At 38.7% G+C, this 24,320-nt stretch overlaps 1 protein-coding gene across 3 annotated transcripts in view; it reads right to left on the reverse strand.

Moving 5' to 3' along the window:
- Positions 1-24,320, reverse strand: part of RNF150 (ring finger protein 150) — a 292,313-nt gene that overhangs the window by 115,798 nt on the left and 152,195 nt on the right. For all 3 annotated transcript variants that reach the window (XM_073892286.1, XM_073892285.1, XM_025874236.2), the window contains exon 3: positions 724-795. In XM_073892286.1, coding sequence (XP_073748387.1) covers positions 724-795 — 72 coding nt within the window. The remainder of the gene's footprint in view (positions 1-723; positions 796-24,320) is intronic.

The following is a 24,320-nucleotide window of genomic DNA, read 5'->3' on the forward strand; positions in this document are numbered from 1 at the left end:
GAGTACTGAGGAATGTGTGGAACTGTTGAGTCATTATGTCGTACACTTGGAACTAATATAACACTCTATATTAACTATAGCTGAATTAAAAAAAGGATAGGCTTTGCTCTTGGCTTTCAGTCCTCATTCTCCAGCAAAGGAACCTGCTGTAATGACTTTGGGGTTGTAGATGCCAGATTTCAGAGGGACTGAATATACTTTGTGTATTTACTGCAATTATCAGTGGAGGACATCACGCAACATATAACATTTTCCTCCTTGCAAGGATTTATGGAAAAATTTTCTCAAATTGTAATACTAGGAGCAACCATTTTGTTTTCACCTTGTGGACACTGGGATGAGGTAATTAGATACTGTTTGAATATTTCTTCCTCCTTTGCACTGGCTGCTAGAAAGCCCCAACCTAAGTCTGGGATCCATTTTTGTGACACATTTCAGGTAATGTACTTATGTACAAATTTTATCCTAGCTTCATCTATTTTTCCTATACTTACCTTTCAATTTCTTACATTTTCTTTCCAACTACTTTGCTGTCCTACTGTATGCATTTTATAAATTGTTTTAGATTATATTTAATAAAGATGGGTATAATAACAGACACAGGCGAGCTATCTTCATGTATTCCCCTTCTCCCTTCCTTCCCTCTCTTCTGCCCTGGCTGCCAGAAAAGTCAGGAACTTTTTTGAATAGTCCCTCACCAAAAAGAAAAGAGGCTCCTTTTACCTTGTCACCCTTCTTGATGGTTCTGACCTGGAGCTTGCTGATAGCTTTCTTTGCTGCATCTCCCAGTCGGCGCTAAAAAAAAACCCAAAAGCTGCTTGTTAGTAATAAAGATGTGTAATTCTTGACGTTGTTTCTGATGGCATTTAACAAACTGGGGGCAGCTATCTCTGAAATCATGCACAAGTGGCATGAATATTAAGGACAATGGCTGGAAGAGATGGGGTGGTGGTATCTGTGCAAAGTGGAGCTAGTAATTGAGGTCTATTAAAGCGCTGTCATCGAGAGAAGCTCTTCATGCCCAATGTTGAGCAAGTGGCAAATGGCCTGGAAAAACCCTGCCCTACAGTGACTCCAGCACAGGTTACATTTATGCAGACTGGCACACACACACACACACACACACAGAAGTTTAGTAATTTGCCACTCTAGCCATTTAATTTGTGACAAGGAGATAGCCAGTCTGGAGCAGTTGGAATAAATTTCATGTTCTCTTTTTCACAATCAGGGTTTACTGTTTACTGTTTGTAGATTTCTTTCCATATGGAATTTTAAGGAATTTCCTTTGCTTTTATAGACCTAGCATAGGTTTATACATTTCATCTGTACTATCCTATCCCATCACATTCTTCCATGCCAATTTCACCTCCTCTGTGTATGTTTAAGTGTGGGTGTGCCTATAGGAAAATACATAAAACATACATGTTCAGCTTAGCAAATAATTATAAAGCAAACACCTGTGTAACTACTGTCACTCATGTCAAATAATATATTAGCACTCCTTTAAAAGTTTTTTTTTGATAGAGAAAGTTGCTATCCTAATGAGCCCTGCAATCATGTGATTATAGGGCAGGCAGGAAGAAGGGGAGCGGGGGAGGGTGATGAATTAAATTTTAATCTGTCAAGATTTGCTCGTGTGCTTCTGAGTTTCCTACATGTAGCAGCTCCTTCTTAGGTTTGTGTACTATGACCCTGTAATAGACACGTATTTGCAGCAGTGAAACATATTTGAAGGCTATGATAAATGAGACAAACATTTACACGGAATAATCACTTCCTTTCACTAATTTTGTTCCTTTTAGGAACAACACTCAAGCTTCTTTCTTTTCTTTAAAATTGTGAACATATCCTAGTGAACGGTTAACATATTCTGCATACCATGCTAAAACTTTATATGCAATATCACCTTTATTCTTACAACCCCGTGAGAAAAGAAAATACTATTTTATAGAATGAACTGAGACTTACAGAGCTTAAGTAAATCGTCTATCATAATCAGCGAATGGTCAGTCAGAATCTGAATAAAATTAAGTCTGACTTGAAAGCCAGAGCTAAACCACCACTGTAATTATTCACTAAACCGCCCCATCAACAAACTGGCCAGTCATCCAACCAACCAACATCCTCCCGGTCAGCCAGCCAGCAATCAACTGACATTTGGCCAACCAGCCAACCAACCAGTATCTACCAAGCTAGCCAGCCAACCTACCAATCACTGAGCAGCCAAGCAACACCTGGCCAGCCAGCTAACCAGTTAACCAGCCATTCAGCCAGCCAAGCAACTAACCAACCCAAATCTATTAAGTATTTATCATATGGCACTTCCTCGAGCATATTACAGTTAAAGTAAATAAGTAGAAGAGAGGTGTTCTCCTTGTCAATTCATTTTCTTTTTGATATTGTCATTAGTTTCTAAAATGATTACTGGCAATTTTAACAGAAAAGCAAGTTTGGTTCTGACCCAAAAGGAGACCTACATACACTTGAGATTTATGCAGAAGTCCATGAGAAGCTAGCAGACTAAGGTTGCAGGAAAAAACAGGGAGAGTCTGTAATGATAAATACCATGGTGGCGGGTGGACATTGAGGGAGAGTTGGAAAAACACGGAGATGAAACTAAAAAAGGATGGAACTCTCTGTCCTCTCCTCTTTCTCTAATTCCTCCGTGATCATCCTTTGATCTAAACTCAGGCCACTTTTTCAGGGAGCTCTTCCCCCACGTCTCCCAAGAGGGAAGATCCTTCTAGTCCATACCTTATGGCACCTGGTCCCTCTGCTTCATAGCACTGTCATAACATTTACAATTTGATATTTGTTTTGATGATCAGTCTCTGTTAAATTTCCTTCATGTAAACTCCCTGAGGGCCAGACTGTGTTTATTTTTGCTTCTCATTGTGTCCCAGCACCTAGAATAAAGATGCCTTTGATAACTGACAATTAATCATTCCACACGTATTTTGGATCACGTATTTTGTCCCAGGCATAGCTCTGGGTTATGGAAAGAATGGTGGTGAAAGGAGGCGTCTGGCTGGCTCAGTCGGCAGAGCATGCAACTCTTGATCTCAGGGTTGCGAATTTGAGCCCCATGTTGGGGATAAGAGAATACTTAAAATTTTTTTTTAAATCTTTTAAGAAAAAGGGTAGTGGAAAAAACCCACATAAATTCCTGTTCTTTTAGCTTACAATCTAGTGGCAAAGCCATAAATGGTTGGTGAGTGAATAAAATTTTAAACCAAAAGTTTTTTTAAAGCATGGAAAACCATCTATGAGATTTAGCCAGTTAACGGGAAAATTAATGGACAAACTATAAGCAATATAGGTGGTGAGGTAAGCAAATCTGTGATCTTGGCCTTGGCAAAACCAGTCAGTCTCAACCAAGAGTTGGTTTTCATTGAAGAAGCCTGGAGCAGGAATTAAAAGGAATAGAGAAAGGGCTACTGGGAGTAAGTTACCAGGAATTAAATGCAACAAACCTGCAAAACATTACGTTTAGAATAAGAAATCTGGACCCAGATAAACACATGTTGATTGTTTTTCAGTCAAGAGCTCAGGTATTTTTGCAACTGTGTTTATTTTTTTTTATGATTTTATTTATTTATTGGACAGAGAGTGAGTGAGAGGGAGAGAGAGAGAGAGCACAGGCAGGGGGAGCATCAGGCAGAGGGAGAGGGAGAAGCAGGCTCCCCTTTGAGCAGGGAGCCCGATGCAGCACTCAATCCCAGGCCCCTGGGATCATGACCTGAGCCGAAGGCTGACGCTTAACTGACTGAGTCACCCAGGTGTCCTGCAATTGTGTTTAATTATATAATATCTGTCCCCAACAGAATCACTTCAACTGTTTTTTATTTTCAAAGACAAAGCAGAGCAATTAAGTGGCAAATATTATTTTCAAACAATGGTCACAGAGTATACTCAAAGGAAGATCAACATTTCTAAAGGAGTGAACCAGAAATTATTTTTTCAAAGTTTAATTTTATCTAAAACATTTCTTTAAAAAATTTTTCATAAATTTTTATTGAAATTCAAAACATAATTAAGTATAGTTTTTTTAAGTGTAAGTCTACTAATGAAGAGAATGGAATTGTTTTTGGTGGGAATAACATTTCCTTTAACTGGGGTTCAGAGTTAGTGTTTCCTATTATCAGAATCACCTGCTGATCTGTAATGAGGTTTTATGTACTGTACTGATTACACTGTTTTCTATTCATTATTCTGTGTGATAGACAATACAAGGGAAAAATAATGAAACATAAGGCATAACCCCTGTTCTCATGGGATTTAAAATCTATTTGTAAAATTACCATTGCAGTGGGAGAGCAACCTTGATAAATATAGTATAGCATTACTGCTTTAGGAGAGAGATGAAATAGTTTGCTAAAACTGCCTAAAATAATTTTTAAGACAACTTATATAGTTCTGAAGGAGGATATGGATAAAAAAGTGAAGCTAGGCACGTCCTTAATTTTATTAGAAAATCGGTAGCGTGGCTTATACTAACTTACACTTTCAATATTCATTTTCTTTTTCATGTGGCTATCTCTTAGTATTGTTACTTCATTATATAATAGCTATTTTTTTTTTTTGACACAACCCAAGAGGAATGTCACTTTTTAAAAAAGTTTTTATTTTAAGCACTGGTGCTCATCACAGCAAGTGCACTCTTTAATTTCTATCACCTACTTCACCCATCCTCTTAACCTCTCCTCTGGTAACCATCTGTTTGTTCTCTCGTTTTTTTCCCTTTGCTCATTTTGTTTCTTAAGTTCCACATACGAGTGAAATCATATGGTATCTGTCTTTATCTGACTGATTTATTTCACTGAGCATAATACTCTCTAGCTCCACCAATGTCGTTGCAAATGGCAAGATTTCCTTTTTTAGGGCTAAATAAATTTCCATTGCATCTATACACCACATCTTCTTTATCCATTCATCTATCCACGGACACTTGGGCTGCTTCCATGTCTTGGCTACTGTATATAATGCTGCTATAAACACAGGGTGCATGTCTCTCTTTGAATTAGTGTTTTTGTATTCTTTGGAGAAATATCTAGCAGTGTGATTCCTGGAGCGTAGGGTAGTTCTATTTTTAACTTTTTGGAAACCTCCATACTCCAAACTTCCACAGTGGCTGCACCAAGTTTGCACTCCCACAAACTTTACAAGAGGGTTCCTTTTTTCCCACATTCTCACCAACATCTGTTGTTTTTTGTGTTTTTGATTTTAGCCATTCCAACAGATGTGAGGCAGTATCTCATTGTAGTTTTGATTTGCATTTCCCTGATGATCAGTGATGATGAGCATTTTTTTCATGTGTCTGGTGGTCATCCGGATGTCTTCTTTAGAGAATGTCTGTTCATGTTTCCTGCCCATTTTTAAGCTGAATTGTTTTTTGGGTGTTGAGTTTTATAAGTTCTTTATATATTTTCGATACTAACCCTTTATCAGATATGTCATTTGCAAGAATCTTCTCCCATTCCATAGGTTGCCTTTTAGTTTCATTGACTGTTTCCTCTGCTGTGCAAAAGTTTTTTATTTTCATGTAGTTCCAACAGTTTATTTTTGCTTTTTGCTTCCCTTGCCTCAGGGGACCTATCTAGAGAAAAGTTGCCAAGGCTGATGTCAGAGAAGTTCCTGCCTGTGCTCTCTTCTGGATTTTTATGTTTTCAGGTCTCACAGTAGGTCTTTAATTCATCTTTATCTTTGTGGATGGTGTAAGAAAGTGGTCCAGTTTCATTCTTTCGCATGTTGCTGTCCAGTTTTCCCAACACCATTTGTTGAATAGACGGTCTTCTTCTCATTGGATATTCTTTCTTGCCTTGTCAAAAATTAATTGATCATATAATTGTGGGAGTGTACTTCTGGGTTTTCTGTTCTACTCCATTGATCTATGTGTCTATGTTTGTGCCAGTACCATAATGTTTTGATGACCACAGCTTTGTAATATAACTAGAAGCCTGGAATTGTGATGCTTCCAGTTTTGCTTTTCATTTTCAAGGTTGCTTTGGCTATTCAGGGTCTTTCATGGTTTCATACAAATTTAGGGATTATTTGTTTTAGCTCTGTAGAAAATGCTGTTGGCATTTTGAAAGGGATTGCGTTGAATGTGTAGATTGCTTTGGGTAGTATAAACATTTTAACAATATTTGTTCTTCCAATCCATCAGCATGGAATGTCTTTCCATTTCTTTGTGTTGTCTTCAGTTTCCTTCATCAGTCTTTCGTAGTTTTGAGCATACAGGTCTTTCACCACTTTGGTTAGGTTTATTCCTAGTTATCTTATGATTTTTGGTGCAATTGTATATGGGATTGTTTCCTTAATTTCTTTTTGTTGCTTCATTATTGCTGTACAGAAATGCAACAGATTTCTATAGATTGACCTTGTATCCTGTGACTTTACTGAATTCATTTATCAGTTCTAGCAGTTTTTTGGTGGAGTCTTTTGGCTTTTCTATATATACTATCATGTCATCTGCAAATAGTGAAAGTTTTACTTGTTTCTTACTGAATTGGATGCCTTTTATTTCTTTTTGTTGTCTGATTGCTGTGGCTAGGACTTCCAGTGCTACGTTGAATAAAAGTGGTGAGGGTGGGCATCCTTGTCTTGTTCCTGACCTTAAGGGAAAGGCTCTCAGTTTTCCCCATTGAGGATGATGATGTGTGTTTTTCATATATGGCCTTTATTATATTGAGGTATGTTCCCTCTAGACCCACTTTGTTAGCGTTTTTATCATGAATTGATTTTGTACTTTGTCAAATGCTTCTGCTTATTGAAATGATCATATGATTCTTATTCTTTCTCCTATTGATGTGATGTATCACATTGATTGATTTGTGAATACTGAATCACACTTGCATCCTGAGAATAAATTCCACTTGATTATGGGGAGTGATTTTTTAAATGTATTGTTGGATTCAGTTTGCTAGTATTTTGTTGAGGATTTTTGCATCTATGTTCATCAGAGATATTTGCCTGTAGTTCTTTTTTGTGTGTGTGTGTGTGGTGTCTTTGGTTTTGGTATCAGGGTAATGCTGACTTCATAAAATGAATTTGAGAGTTCTCCTTCCTTTTCTATTTTTTTGGAATAGTTTAAGAAGAATAGGTATTAACTTTTCTTTAAATGTTTGGTAGAATTCAGATGTGAAGTCATCTGGTCCTGGACTTTCATTTTTGGGGGAATTTTTTGATTACTGATTCAATTTCTTTGCTGATAATTGGTCTGTTCAAATTTTCTATTTCTTTCTGCTTCATTGACGTAAATGATGTCCAATTTGTTGGCATATAGTTTTTCATAATACTGTCTTATAATTATATTTCTGTGTTTGTTGTTATTTCCCCTCTCTCATTTGTGATTTTATTTATTTGGATCCTTTCTCTTTTTTTCCTGATAAGTCTTGCTAGAGGTTTATCAGTTTTATTGATTTTTTCAAAGAACAAGCTCTTGGTTTCATTGATCTCTTCTACTGTTTTTCTAGTTTTTATATTATTTATTTCTGCTCTAATCTTTATTATTTCCTTCCTTCTGCTGGCTTTAGGTTTTGTTTTTCTTTTTCTTTCGTCTTTTTTTTTAAATGATTTATTTTAGAGACAGAGTGAGAGAGCACGAGTAAGGGAAGGGGCAGAGGGAGAGAATTTTCAAGCAGACTCCCAGCTTAGCGCGGAGCCCAGTGTGGGGCTTGATCTTACGACCCATGAGATCATGACCTGAGCCAAAATCAAGAGTCAGATGCTTAACCAACTGAGCCACCCGGGTGCCTCTGTTTTTTTTTTTTTTTTTTTTTTCTAGCTCCTTCAGGAGTAAGGTTAGGTTGTTTGAGACTTTTCTTGCTTCTCCTTCCCTCTTATAACAGCTTTTGCTGTGTCTCAGAGGTTTTGAACTGTTGTGTTTTCATTTTCATTTGTTTTCCAATATACTTTTTGTCTTTTTTTTCCCCTAGTTGATCCATTCATTGTTTAGTAGCATGTTAATTAACCTCCATGTATTTGTGATCTTTCCAGATTTTTTCTTATGGTTGACTTCCAGCTTCGTAGGGCTCTTACCAGAAAAGATGCATGGTATGACTTTGATCTTTTTGGATTTGTTGAGGCTTGTTTTGTGGCCTAATATGTGATCTATTCTGGAGTACGTTCCATGCACACTTGAAAAGAATGTGTATTCTGTTTCAGGATGGAATGTCCTGGATATATCTGTGAAATTCATCTGTTCCCGTGTGTTATTCAAAACCATGGTTTCCGTGTTGATTTTCTGTTTAGATGATCTGTCCATTGATGTAAGTGGGGTGTTAAAGTCCCCTACAATTATTATATTATTGATTAGTTCATGTTTGTTATTAACTGTTTCATGTATTGGGTTGTCCTATGTTGGGTGCATAAATATCACAATTGTTATATCTTCTTGTTGGATTGTCCATTATTATAGTGTCCTTTGTCTCCTGTTACAGTCTTTAAAGTCTGTTTTGTCTAATATAAGTATTGCTACTCCAGTTTTTTATTGACATCCATTTGCATGATAAATGTTTCTCCATCCCCTCACTTTCAATCTTCAGGTGTCTTTGGGTCTGAAATGAGTCTCTTGTAGGCAGCATATAGATAAGGTCTTGCTTTTTTATATATTCTGTAACCCTATGTCTTTTGATTGGAGTGCTTAGTCCATTTACATTCAAAGTAATTATTGATAGATATGTATTTATTGCCATTTTATTTCTTGTTTTGCAGTTGTTTCTGAAGATTTTCTCTGATCCCTTCTTGTCTTTCTTTCATGGTTTTCTGGTTTTCTTTAGTGATATATTTGGATTCCTTTCCCTTTATTATTTGCATATTTATTAGTTTTGATTTGTGGTTACCATTAGGTTTGTATATGACATCCTCTGCATGAAGCAGTCTATATGAAATTTGATGGCTGTTTAAGTTTGAACCCATTCTTTTCTGTTCCCCATGTTTTAGGTACATGGTGTCATATTTTTCATCCTTTTATTTTGTGAGTTCCTTGACTGATTTGCTTACAGAAATATTCATTTTTTAGTGCTTCTGTGTTTCCTACCTTCAGACTGTTATTTTGGGTCTTTCCTTCCGCTCAAAAAGTCCCCTTTAATATTTCTTGCAGAGCTGATTTTGTGGTCATGGTCTCCTTTAGTTTTTGTTTGTCTGGGAAACCCTTTATCTCTCTTTCTATTCTGAATGATAGACTTGCTGGATAGAATATTCTTGGCTGCAGGTTTTTTGCATTCAGCACTTTGAATATATCATACCACTCCTTTCTGGCTTGGAAAGTTTCTGCTGAAAAATACCCTGATAGCCTTATAGGGTTTCCTTTGTATGTAATTGTCTTCTTTTCTCTTGCTACTTTTACTATTTTTTCTCCACCACTATATTTTGCCATTTAAATTACTGTGTGTCTTGGTGTGGACCTCCCTGGGTTGCTTTTGTTAGGAGATCTTTGTTTCCTTCCCCAGATTAGGGAAGTTTTTAGCTATTGTTTCTTCCTAAATTCTCTGCCCCCTTTTCTCTCCTTTTTCTGGTACTTCTATAATATGAATGTTATTACATTTGATGGAATCACTGAGTTCCCTAAATCTATTTTTGTTTTGCATAATTCTTTTTTCACTCTTTTGTTCCGCCTGATTATTTTCTATTACTTTGTCTTCTGGGTCATTAATTTGTTCCTCTGTTTCTTCCAGCCTGCTGTTCATTCCATAAAGCAGGTTTCTCATTTTGTTTATTGAGCCCTTTATCTCTGCTATTTCTTATCCCTGTATTAATGGTCTCACTGATGTCCTCCACTCTTTGCTCAAGTCCAGTGAGTGTCCTTATGATCACTGCTTTAAATTCTCCATCAGGCATGTTACTTATATCCACTTCACTTAGATCTCCAGCCATGGCCTTGTCCTGTTCTAGCATTTGGGACAAATTCCTCCGTTTTCCCATTTTACCTAAGTCTCTGTGCCTTTTTCTGTGTTAGGGAAGTCAGCTCTGTCTCCTATTCTTGAGGGTAATAGCTTCATGAAGAAGAGGTCCTGTAGTGCCCTGTAGTGTGATGCCCCACTCCCCAGGGCCTGGTACTGCCAGGAGTACCTCCCGCGTCTGCTGTGTGTGCTCTCCTGTCGTGGCCTGGCCTCTTTATCCTTCGGTCCAGGTGTCTGCAGAGGCTCTCACTGCCTGTTGTGGGCAGCGTTTGGTTCCTGGCCTGAATGTGCTCTGGTCTGCTTGTGAAATGGGACCTGTCCCTGCTGCTCCCAGAACCAAGGCCTCACAGAACTCCCAGTTTGGGAGACATGGCGCTGGCAGGAGTTTGAAGCAGTCTTCTGGGGGAGGAGGCCTGATGCACTGAGGCAAGCATGACGCAGAAGGGCAGTTCTACCAGGGCACAGGGAGGTGGGGCTTGGTGTAAGCAAGTTAGGGAGCCAGTGCCTGTGTTGCACCGCTACCTGCAGGTGGCCATTATTTATGCTGCGGGGCAGGGAGGGAAATGGTGCCTGCCAGTTTCTTTGTTCCCGGAGGGCTCTCTCCTTGAACCTGCCTTTCTGGGACATGCTCCGAGATGAACACCTAACCTCCCCAAGGCGTGCCCTGGGCCCTCCTCAGATCGCTGTTTCCAGGCTATATGTCCATAGGCTGTTGGCCCTGTCTTTTCCCCAAGCGTGGCCCCAAGTCCTCCCAGCTCTCCCAGAGCCAAGCATGCTGACCTTTGAAACTCCAGGCTTTAAGCCCCGCTGGTTGCAAGAACTCATGAAATTCGGGCCCTCTTGCTTTCCAAGCCAATTGCTTCAGAGATTCATTTTCCCCGTGAGCTCCTGTGTGTTAGTCTGTCTCTTGCCCTTCTCCTTGACCATGGCTCCCTCCCCACCATGGTGGTCGCAGTCCATTTCTCTCCCAAACTGTGTCTCCACACTTCTTACCGTCTTTGATATGGCCTCTTCTCTACCTTTAGTTGTGGAGTTTGTTCTGCCAGTCTTTAGATCGATTTCTGGGGTATTTAAGATGGTCTCATAGTTATCTAATTTTAATTATGGGACGAGGCAAGCCTAAGTCCTCCTACTCTGCTGCCATCTTCCCCTCCAGTCCTCTATTTAAAATAATTTTTTTAGCAAATGAAACGTGCTCTTCTTAAATGTGAGCATGCAAGGTAAATTCAAAGACTTAAATTTTGGCCATGCATTTAACTTTACTTTTGGCTATATCTGAATAAAGATGAGGTGTCTTTTAAAAAACATCCCCTTTCTCCCTTTCAGAAAAAGCCATTTCCGTACCCTTTTAAAAGAAAATGCAAGCTGCCTTTATTTAAGGGGAAAAAAGTGTCTTTTCAGGAAACGTAAAGCAGGTGGACATTAAGGTGTCAGGGATTATGGCTAACAGCAGAGGTAATGGTTAAGGAATCAGACAAATCCCATTTTTGGCATTCTGGTGGCTGAGGGCTGATGAGGTTAAGGAGTTCAGTGGAGGATAAAGTCATTTGGGAGTTCCCAAATTAGCAGAATTGACAGACGGAGAAATGAGAGTAAAAAGGGAAATAATCAAGTCCTTTTCAACATCTTCAAGGTTCTATGAGGCCTTCCTCCCTGGAAGCCCCAAGATATCAAGTGATTCACAAAGGTAGGAAAACATGTTTTCTATAATTATTCTGAAAAATGGTATAATGGCATTCCTTTTCCTTTCTTTTTCCTGTGGAGTTCCTTGCGTCAAACCTCATTCCATATGTTACTGAGAGACAATACACATATACCTCTTTTGAGGAAGAAAAGGATAGCATTTTGGCAGAGGCTGATGGAGGCTATGAAAGTCTGCCCCGCCAGTGGAGGAACAGATGCTCCTGATTCCTGGAGAATACATAAGAAATCAAACTCTGAGATATATATATGAAAATTATGCAACCATGTAGTGCTAGATTTTTTTCTGTAGGAGTTCTAGATTAACAAAATAAAGACAAAACATCATAAAGTTTTAAAAATGTTATGGCCATTTGCATGTAGTAAAATTTTGTAGTATGTGCCTGTCTCTGTTTCTTTCTAGGTGACATGAAAATCACACACAGAAATATTGACTTCTGAAATTAAAAAAAATTGTCCTACTTTCAGTGGCTGTCAGACTAGTATTTTTGGATTTCCAAAATATAAACTATAAGAGATAATGAGTAAAACATCAACATTCCTAATAAATTGGCCCAAACAAGGTAGTTGCTTTTGTAATTGGTTCTTTCTGTCTTGTGTTTCTTAACTGTACCAAGTATAAATGAGACCTAGGGGCCATACCTACATTTGTACAGGTCTATTTCAGGCAGGGTTCCTCCCCCATCACCAGGGCGCTCCTATGGATTTTCTCTAACACAGCTGGACCCAATCACACCATTCACTAAAGATTGTCAGGAGTGGGACCATCTTGGTAATTAGATTTACCCACCAGTATGATTGGAACAGGTATAAGAAAATATTTACCAGGATTACTGGTTCCTTGACAATAGTGAAGATAAACAGCTATATGGAAAATAAATACTGAACTATTTATTAACAGAACAAAGTCCTACATAGCCAGCAACAAAGATGGTAAACAACATACTCCAATCAACCCAAAACTTATAGTTATCTCCTAGATATTTAAGAAACTGAGAAAAATAAGATACTTTCTTCTTGTTCCCCTCTGTGTGTAACACCGAAATGCAGTGAGGTTGATAAAAGAAAAAAAAAAACAACTAGGAATAAGGATGCCAAAGCATAGCATCAAAATCAAGTTTATGTTTTTCTATTTCACTTGACTGGATAATTCTGTATTATATCTGCTCCTTTTACCTGACAGCTTTATTTTATAATCATGATTATTATCATTACCACCAAGTAGAAAAATAACTAGCTTCTCTTATGTTCTAGGCGAAGGAAAGGCACTGTAAGCATAAACAGGAGTTGGTCCCAATTGTCTGGAACCTCACATGGCCACAGGTGACTCACAAGCTTCCTCCCTTGTTTTAATACATAATAATAATTCTTCCAGGCCTGGTTGATACGACAGAAATCTTTGCACAGCTAGTCCAGTTTCTATGATGTAAGGCACTGCTCCATAAATCTAGAAAAATGGATAAAGAATTAGACTATTCTGACAGCCATGGTGACCTAATGGAACGGTGTTTTAAGGCATACAACATGAGGTAAAAACATCAGGGTTATGTTTTTGTGGGAGGTTGTTGTAGAAGAGAAGGCAATGGCTTGGAAGTTAGAAGATTCGATTTTTAGTCCTATTTCTGTCACTCACTGTGTGACTTTTCAGGTCACTTAAACATCATGGGCCTTAGTTTCCCTTATTAGTAAAAGGATGTATGTAAAATAATGTCATTTTCGGCTTTACCAGCTTAGGAATTTATCCATGCAGAACTGAACTGGGGATCAAAGAACCTTTCAGATCTGAATTACCTTAAAAAAAAAAAAAAAGCAAATCCATGGCTAATTACTTCAGTGAATCCTTCATGGATAAAACAAAGACTCTGACTTTCTGGGCTCCCACCCCCCACTCTGCCCCGAGGGCTCCACACTTTCTCCAGATCAACGTCAGGGACCATTTTGGTCCTTTTTCTTTAGGGGACAGAAGCATCTCTGCCTGGAGACCTTCTCCTCCCTGGTGGCTGACACTCAGCATATTCCCTTCCCTTTTGCTCTCCTTGTAAAATTCAAATTTGTTTTGCATTCCATTACTTTTCTTGTTCTAACATAGCTTCAGCACTGATACGTGCAAATGCAATCAAAGGGACCTGGGCCATGTATATGCAAATAACAGGAAAAGGTATTTTCATCTTGAAAGAGGTAACTCTTCCAAGAAAACGTGTTTGAATGTCACTACCAGGCCTCACATAAAATAAGACAGGTCTGGTTTCCTTGGATTAGCCTCAAAGGCAATATTGCTTGTGAAAAACAATAAGAACCTTGCTTAGTTTCTCTTATCTGCCTGTATTTGAAAGAGCCGCCATCTACTGGGAGTCCTGTGGTTTCAGGCCACAGACCCGGTCTTTGTGTCCCAGATGGGCTGCCCTAGTAGACAGTGAGACACTGTGCCAGAGCATCACCAGAAGGCAGGCTCACCTGCCACAACCATGGCGGGAATGCTGCTTGCTGATTCTGCTTTGCCATCCTGTGGGTTTCTACAAGCAGGGTAAAAATTAGTACATGGCAGCAAAAATGGCACCATGAGGGACACATGGCACCTTAACCTCCTGGTGGGGAGGGGGAGACAGCCCATACTGCACAGTGGTGTTCAGGATCAGGAGTCTGTTAAGGATCCAGCCCTCCCACCTCAGAGTTCAAGAAGTTACAAGATGGGAGGTCATTAGATGGGTAGAATGGAGATGAATCCTTAGTATCCTCTGTGAAGCCTGCTGAGGTAGAGAATCTTAAACTACAGTAGAAAGGACTTAATCAATCCTTACTTCTTTTTTTTTAAGATTTTATTTATTTATTTGAGAGAGAGAGAGAGTGAGAGAGAGAGCACATGAGAGGGGGGAGGGTCAGAGGGAGAAACTCCCCGCTGAGCAGGGAGCCCGATGCGGGACTCGATCCCGGGACTCCAGGATCATGACCTGAGCTGAAGGCAGTCGCTTAACCAACTGAGCCACCCAGGCGCCCTCAATCCTGACTTCTAATGCCAAAAAGGACCAACGTCCAAATAGTAGAAAGGTGAGGAGTCCTTCCGTTTACTGCTACGATGGAGGTGGGGCTGGCAACCTCCCTGTGGGTCAAGTCTCCTCAGTATCTCAGTACTGTGGAGGTCGTTTGGTCTTGTGGAAACTACTCTTGACTTGAAATCACCAACCTCGTTGCATCTCCATGAAAAGAAAAAAATCACTTGGGATGCCTGAGTGGCTCAGTCAGTTAAGCATCTGCATTCACCTCAGGTCATGGTCCCAGGGTCCTGGGATCGAGTCCCGGTTCAGGGAGCCTGCTTCTCCCTCTCCCTCTGCCTGCCACTCCCCCTGCCGGTGCTCTCTCTCTCTCTCTCTGACAAATAAATAAAATCTTAAAAAAATCATTTAACATTTATCTCTCTCAAATTCATTATGCCTAATATCCCTTTAAGTTCTAAAAACTGTGATTCTGGGGTCAGGTGGTCAGCATTCTCAACTGCATGAGTAGAATCATGGCCAGGTGTCTTCTTCCTCCCAATTCCTACAATTGTACTTTCTCCTCCACAGCCTTTTGGGAATGGGGGTTCACAGGGTGAGAGGTGTCCAGGCTATGCATTGAGAAGCCCACCCTGCTGCCATCAGTGGGCTATTTTCTTAAAGTACTCATCCAGGGGCATCATGAAGACTTGTGAAGAGAGAAAGAGAATGTGTCACAGTATTTAGAAGTCACCCCGATGTGTGTCAAATGGCCGCTAAAATGTTTTTCCTAATCATTATAGGACCTTTCTATCTCTGAAAAGTAGGTTGTGGCTTGCATCTTCCCTTCTCACACCATCCTGGTGCCTTTACCAGTGGCCTGCTTCCTTCCACAGGTGAGTCCTTTCCTCAGCCCCCTTCCCTCAGCTTCCTCTCCTGGCTTGGCTTTCTTTGCTCTGGCTAGCTTAGCCATTGTTCCTGTCTTTATTGTTGAGATCTGGTTCCTGCCTTCCAATGCTTCTGTGCACTTCCTACACTGGATTGTCCTCCTGCCTCATGGTCCTGCTCTGCCCAAGATCTTGATTCTGCTTTGCTCCAAGATCACAGTTAGACTCAAACCCTATTTACTTATTATTATTATTATTATTTGGTTTCAATAACAGAAATTTATTCTGTCAAAGTTTTGGAGGCTAGAAGTCCAAGATCAAGGGGTCGTGGGGTTGGTTCCTTCTGAGGGCGGTGAGGGAGAATTTGTTTCATGCCTCTTGCCTAGCTTCTAGTGCTTTGCTGGCGATCCTTGGCATTCCTTGGCTTGTATATGTATCGTCTCATCTCTGCCTTTATCTGCATACAGCATTCCTGTGTGCATGTCTGTGTCCAAATTTCCCCCTTTTATAAGGAAACCAGTCATATTGGATCAGGATCCCAACCTACTCCAAAATGACCTCATCTTAAATAATGATGCCTGCAATAACCCATTTCCAAATAAGGCCACATTCTGAGGTACTCAGGGTCAGGACTTCAACATATGAATTTTCAAGGGGACATGATACAACCCATAACACCATGCAATGGACTAATACTCAGCCATAAAAAGAAAGAGAGAGCTCTTTATGAAATGGCATGGGAAAATCTCTAAGATGTAAAAAACATAACACTCCAAATTATCATATGCTATACTTTGCATAAGAAAGGATGAAAAGGACATGCACATATTTGTGTACATTCAAAAAAATATCGTTGAATGCACCAGAAATCACTACCGTGGGTATCTGGGTTTCTGGAGGAGAAGGGTGGGAAGGAGAATTTTTAGTGCATAACTTTTTTATACTCCTTGCATTTTGAACCATGAGAACATACTGTTTACTCAAAAATTATATTTAAGCATAATAGAGCAAATTCAATCAGATGGCTAAACCATCCTCAGGAAGGATTATACCAATTTATGAAGCCCCCAACCGCAAGTACAGAGCCCTCTACACACTTGCCTTCCCGGGACTGATTTTTAGCAGGTTTGTTTTTTCCTAAATTTATAGGCAAAATAAAATCATATTTGATTGTTTAATGTGCTTACCCTTTGGAGGGTCTCCTCCAAACACCACCTGCCCTCCTCAGATCAAGTATTATCTTAACATCTTTTGTGGAGCTTTTGTTCATCGCAGGAACACATTCTCTATCAAAGAAAGTCACCTTTTGCATTTGCCATAAATGTTGGTAATGCTTTTAATGTCAGTGAGTTCCTTTCACACATGGGAGATTTAAATGGATGTGTAAAATCTGTGTGTGGCAGGTGCAGTGTTGAGCTGCCAGAGAGACAGGGGTGAACCTGGAGAAATGTGAACTATCAGCGGTTCTGAGGGATTTCTCACAGTCCCTGGAAAAAGGTCTAAGAGGAACAGCAGGCTTCCCACCATCCTCATTTTTGGGTTCTGTGCAAGAGGGGAGATGTCTTTTTTCCAGAAGTCCTGAATACAGTTACATCTACAGTGATAATCAACAATAGTGAGCACTTTTCTGGTGCTTATTCTGTGAGCCAGAGAAGAATGGCTTCTCCAGGCAGAGACCAGGAGGTGCCAAAGACATTCTCAGGACAGAGCATTTCAAAGATGTTAAAGATTCCAGCTTTAAAACTGCCAAGCTGTGTGTCCTTGGGCAATTGCTGACCTTCTCTGTTTCCTCACCTAGAGAGTGGGGGGGTACAGTGCCTTCATCATAGAGTTGTTAAGAAGCAGTATATGTATATCTAGATTTACAGATCAGAACAAACTCTATTTGCTTTTAAGTGGTCCCAGCTCCTGATAGATAACCCAGATTTGACAGTGCCCTAGATCCTCACCTAAACTGCCTGGGAGAGTCACATTTATGTCTGGGTTTATGTCTGATTATGCAACAGAGCATTCTGGGATTCATCAGAGATGAGGCTCCAGTGGGTTGGAATGTGACATTATGAAAAGCAGTCTGCTTGAGGTCCTCTGTGTGCTCTGTGATGACTTGCGTCCTAACCCATACGGGCTGCTTCGACAGCTGCTTACACGTCACAGGGCTTGTTCAGAAATGGGAATCAGGAGTCTGGCCACCTCCTTCAGTTCTGCGGAAACAATTAGTCACTGGACTCAGGCACACATAGGCCGGTGGACAGACCAGGGTCCTCAAAGGATGCTGGCCTGAAAGAGGACAGGGCTGTACAAAAGACAAGCATCACGAGTGAAGAAGGTCCTTGCAGACCCGTGGACCCTGAGCAGAGGAGCAGTGGATCCAGATGGAGCATGAGGCTGTGGTTGGTCTCTTCAAACCAGCCTCCTCGCTTACCTCCCTGCTCTGGGTGCCTGCATGCATGGGAAAGTGAGGTGGTGAGGCAAGGAGGGAATGGTTTTAAATAGTGATGTGAACTGGAGAGAAAATAAAACAAATATATAAAATAATATGCTAGAGGGAGAGAGAGTGGGGCCTGGGGCCACATTAGTGTACATCAAACTGTCTTCAGGTCTCTTCTCCTGGATGCTTACTCTCCAGGGCAGTTGCTCCTGTCCCGGCCATTTAAACGGCACCTATGTTCTGATGGCTCCCATACTTCTATCTCCAGCTCTTCTTCTCTCCTGACATCCAGACTTGCATGTCAAAATACTTGGCATCTGTGTTAGGTATCTGGTAGATAGAATAGGCTTCTTAAATGTAACATCTCCAAACTCGAATTCGGAGTTCCCAGCCCCTCAGGATCTCTTCTCCTGTCTTTCCCATTGCAGCTCATGCCGTGAAAACTGACCTAACTGCATCCTTGAATTTTTCTCTTTCTCATACACATATGGTAAACCTATAATTTATTATCCAAACGATCACTCTTGAGAGCAAAATGGGGAGTTATTAATAATTAGGTTGGTACAACAGGTATAAACTAGGATATAGTCTATGTAGTCTACATTTAACCCACAGGATTTTAAAATACTGTCCTAATCGGATTCCTTTTGACTTCTCGTTTATTCTGGTCCAAATCCATCACCTGTCATCTGACTGCTGGACTAGCCTCTGAGCGGGTTTCTATCTGTTTTCATGTGTATTGCCTGTTGATACCACTACAATGCAAGCTATGTAAAGGCAGAGTCCTTGTATATGTAACAAATGTGGAAAACAACTTTTCTTATATCTAGCACAGAAACTTCTAGAAGACTTGAAAGGGAAGTGTTAAGAGTTGCTGCCTGTCGAAGATTAGCTTACCATAGAGTTGAGGGTCCATTTCTGGGCTCTCTATTCTGTTCCATTGATCTATGTGTCTGTTTTTGTGCCAGTACCATACTGTCTTGATGATGACAGCTTATACGCAAACAATGAATCATGGAACACTACATCAAAAACTAATGATGTAATGTATGGTGATTAACATAACATAAGAAAAAAAAAAGAGTTGCTGCCTGTGAGGAGAGCTGCAGGAAGGGAGATTGATAAAGGGAGTCTGAGGTGGGAAGAAATTTACTTTTAAATATACATCCTTTTATTTGCTTTAAAAAAAAAACCTGTGTGCATACACTATTATTGTTAATTAAAAACTACTGCTACATGGGAAATTATCCACCAAGAAAGTCAGATTCTTTCTCTGTAGTCTATTTATATGCCTTCCTTTTCCCATAACTCTGGAGAAAAGATGGAAAAAAGATCCCATTTTGTTTCAAACTGTGTCATCTTAGCTAAAAACCCGTATCTAGATTTAAGTCTTTGTGAGTTATAGAACTGAGCTATTTAAATTTGGGGGGGGGGATACCATTTTCTAAAAATTGCCTTATCTATTAAAGGTGATCCAGCTAACAACTGTCTAATACGTCACACATATTTTCTCATTTGATACCTTTTGGATGGGGCTGACACATGATCAGTCTCACTTTACACGTGAGGAAGGATAGAAGAGAAAGGCAAAGGACCTAACCTGTGCAAACTCACACAACCAGGAATCACCAGAGCACAGACTGGAATCCAGACCTGTCTAACTCCAAAGCTGGTATCTGTGACAATTATCTTGCACTAGATTTATCTTGGTGTAACTGCATTAGGAAATGTGGCACACCAGCCAACTCTCTCCACTTTCAGTTGTACCCTTATTCTCCATGTCACCACCTAAAAGACCCTGGGGTGTGAGGCTACTAACGTAACCATGGGAAACTGCAGTGAAATGATCTTCTCCAGGTACAGTAAGACATGAGGGCTAGTGATCATGTAAGATGATGGTGACTTTCCTTCAACTGTGATCTGCACAAAGCCAAGCAGAGATTATAGAGCTTGCCTGCCTAATTCCAGTTCAGTCTCTCTTGCACATACCTGAATGGTTGGATGCTGCACCAATGCAACATTAAGGCTTTCGATATTCCATTTTAGGCTGTGAGCCTACTTCTAACCTGAGAGTCAATCTTTCTGAAGGGCCAGTAATGCTTTAATAAAAATAAATGACTTAAAAAAATGACTTAAGTTAACCTGAGGCTTATTATAGCTATAGCCTGCCCAGCTGAAGCTCTCTATTGAATGGAATGGAGCACTTTCCATCAAAGGAGAAATTTTTTTCTAAAGGAAATTATATGTTCTTATTCCATCCATCAAAGGGCCGAAGTACAGTGCCTATTTTGATCAGGAAACAGTGCTAACTTTTAACATGATCCCAATTCACTGAGTGACCCTGAGGGTAACATCTTGCAATTTGAGGAAAGTTAATAAAATGGGAGCAGAGTAAAAACTGAAACCCTACGAACCACTCCCATACCATCCGCTTCCAATTAGCTTTTCACATAAATCACTGAGTATGCATATGCCTAGAGACATGCAAACTCGATCTGCCTGCACAGAGTGAACTGATGACTGAAATAAGTAATCAACTAATAAATTCAAGCTTAAAATTTCATGCTTGACTCAATTGCTTTATGATGACTTGGACTATCTATAGACTCAAAAATACAGGGTTACCATTTTTATTTATCAATATCAAATTAGCTAGGTATCCTAGCAATAACTGATTTATATATGTGTAGTTTCTTTATATATATATAAACTTTAGCAACCAGTGAAACTGAACATATTAGTTCTGTATTTTCACTGCCTTGTGTCTGCCTGGTAGTAAGTGTTCACTTAAATCCCAAAATATTCAATAAAAGTGGTAATGTGGATTTGTAAGTAGTCATCAAGGAATCTACATTGGGTACTATTCATTGAAAGCTTAAAAAGTGATTAGCATCATGTTCAGAGACTTTGAAAAATAATATACATTAACTCATATAATTTTTACTATAACCATAAGAGGAAGGTATATTCGCATTAAGTTCAGAAAACCAAAGCATGAAGAGATTAAGTAATTTGCCTATGTTTGGTAAATGGTGGAATTGGACTACTACATCACCACTAAAAATCATCATGTTTTAAAGATTTTTAATGACAGGGGAAAATGCTCAGCAATTAATTAAAAAATAGAACACAAAACTTACATGTGTATTTGTGTCTCATACATAGACACATATGCAATGACAATTTACAGAATATATATTTAGGTGGTTACAAAACCTAAAAGGTAAGATACTCAATTGTTAACTATTCCATAGGGGTAATGGGTGATTTGTCTTCTCTTTTAGTATTTTTATTTTTGAATGCCAAAATTTATTAGACTGAGCATGTATCATTGAGAATCAGAAAAGAAGCAGTAAAGGAATTCTTAATCTCAGGAACAAACTGAGGGTTGCTGGAGTGGTCAGGGGTGGAGGGATGGGGTGGCTGGGTGACAGACTTTGGGGAGGGTATGTGCTACGGTGAGCGCTGTGAATTGTGTAAGACTGTTGAATCACAGATCTGTACTTCTGAAATAAATAACGCAACATATTTTAAGAAAAAAGAAAAAGAAGAAGATAGCAGGAGAGGAAGAATAAAGGGGAGTAAGTCAGAGGGGGAGACGAACCAGGAGAGATGATGGACTCTGAAAAACAAACTGAGGTTTCTAGAGGGGAGGAGGGTAGGGGGATGGGTTAGCCTGGTGATGGGTATTAAAGAGGGCACATTCTGCGTGGAGCACTGGGTGTTATGCACAAACAATGAATCATGGAACACTACACCAAAACAAATGATGTAATATATGGTGATTAACATAACAATAAAAAATTAAAAAGATAAAAAAAAAAGAATCAGCTAATTCCAGTCCTATTTAAAATGCTCTTGAGCTGGGCTGTCCAATAGAACTTTCCATGATGATGGCCACCAAATGGCAGTACATATATAGGACATTCGAAATGTAGGTAGTGTAACTGAGAAACAGAATTTTAAATTTTATTTTATTACAACTAATTTAAATTTGAATGGTTACACATGGCTAGTGGCTATCATGTTGGACATTGCAGACTACAAAAAAATGGAGGAAAATTTGCAAATTCCTTAAAAAAGCCAATATAACTGTTACCTGAACATGATAAAAATGTAAACTATGGAAGAATTTCACATATGAATATCAGGGTAAAAAAAATACAAATACAATGTAGCATGGATTAGAAGAATAGTATGTATGGAAGATTTAGGATGGTCTAATATTGAGAAATTCATTAATATAATACACTTCTATTAGCAGATCAAGAGAAAAAACTCAGACCACAGCTGTTAAAAAGGCATTTGTTAAAATTAAGCCTCCATTCCTGATTAAAAACTCTGAATGAAATAAGACTAACCCTCATTTACATAACACAAGAAAATAATGTATTTCGACCTAGAAAACTATATGGGAAAATAATCAAATGGAAAAATGGTAAAAAAAAATCCCATTAAACTCAGGATGTTCCCATTAAATGCTTAATGAAGAGGAATATATATGTAGGTTTAAAATTATATTTAAACCTATATATATATAGGTTAATATAGGTTAAATTATATTTAAACCTATATATATACATATATATATAGGTTTAAAATTTTGAAAGAAGTAAATTATCACTAACTGTGCATATTTTTAATGTAATCCTGATAAACTAATATAAAAACAATCACAAATACTTCAATGTAGTGGTTAAGAGCATGGACTCTAAAGCCCTGCTCTTGGTTCAATCACTGGCTCTATTAATAACTAGCTGTGTAACACTGAGCAACCTACTTAATTCTTTGTTTCCTCCATAAAATGGGGACAATAAAATCCTATCAAAGGGTTTTAAGACTGTTAAGTATTCAAACATACACAGAACTCTTAGAACATGCCTGCATATAATACTAGTTAGTATTACCATTAGTATTAAGGTAATACTAAGGCATGTTATAATCATTACAAAATTATTACAAATTATAAATAAACTATAAAATATGTAAATTATAATAATGTACAAAATAAAAATACAAAAATCAAAATCCTTCCTATATGAAAAAGAATATTTCATTTATAATAGCAACACAATTATTAAATACTTAGGAATAAACATAAAAAGTGTGCATGATTAAATAAGAATATTTAAAAATGTTAGTAGGGGACAAAAAGAATTGTTGAATAAAGGGCAAACATATACTAAGTAAAATTCAACAACATACGGTTATAAATTATTCTATAAACTTAAAAAAACAGATAAAAGTGATTCTAAATTTATATAAAAATAGATGTAAAAAGTGAAGGTAGAGCAATAAAGGAAGATTAGTAGGAACAGATATGAGACAATATCATAGTGCCAAAGTACTCAAAATAATATGTACTGGAGTATGAATAGATTATGGTACAGTTTCAAGGGCAGAGAAACAGAACCAAATACATATGGATATTTATTTATTTATTTTCTTAAAGAGTTTTATTTATTTGAGAGAGAGAGCAAGTGAGCGAGAGATTGAGAGAATGAATGTGGGGAGGGGCAGAGGGAGAATCAGACTCCCTGCAGAGCAGGGAGCCCAACGTGGGACTCGATCCCAGGACCCTGGGATTATGACCTGAGCTGAAGGCAGATGCTTAACGCCTGAGCCACCCAGGCACCCTACATATGGGTATTTAGTATATGCTGAACGGGGATACTGCATATGGGGGGGGATGATTAATTATTGAATAAATACCAGTTATAAAATCTGGTAGGTAGGCCATCTCAAATAAAATAATGACGGCTCTCCAGTTGATTTTTTACACTGAGATAAATTCTCTGTAGATTAATGACTTAATCATAAAAGTGAAATAAAAAGTAGTGGATGGAAATATGAGAGAATGTTTTTCTACAGTCTTGGCCTGTAGACGATCTTATTATACAAAACTCAGGAGCTATATAAAAAGATAAATTCAGTTATGTAAAACCCCCAAATCTCTGCATGGCAAAGAGCACCATAGATAAATCAAAGGCAATGACAAATTGGGAAGATAAATTAAATCTTATGTCGGTTAACTCCTTTGACTAATAGTCTTCTCTTCAATTTCTTTCACTTAACATATCAGCAAGAAAATGACCAACAACTCAACTGAAAAGTGGTCAAATAATATAAGCAGGTATCTGAGAAAAAAATTCATTTTTTCTATTTTACTTGAAAAGATGTCCAACATTATTTGTGATAAGAAGAATATGATACCACTTTTAACATCAAATTGCATGCAACAAAAAGCTCTAACATTCTTTTGCTAAGGATGTGGGAAAACAGTATTATTAGTAATTTAGTAATTACTGTCCTTACACTGTATAAGTAGTATCATACTAATGTTATTTACATTAGTATAAGTAGTATCAGCATATCATCAGTTAATGTAAAAATTAATTCAACCTTTTGGCAGACTTTGGGCAGTATCTATCAT

The sequence above is a fragment of the Callorhinus ursinus genome, unplaced genomic scaffold (genome assembly GCF_003265705.2).
Source record: "Callorhinus ursinus isolate GAN/ISIS: 27379988/994484 unplaced genomic scaffold, GSC_fseal_2.0 scaffold4, whole genome shotgun sequence".
NCBI lineage: Eukaryota > Metazoa > Chordata > Mammalia > Carnivora > Otariidae > Callorhinus > Callorhinus ursinus.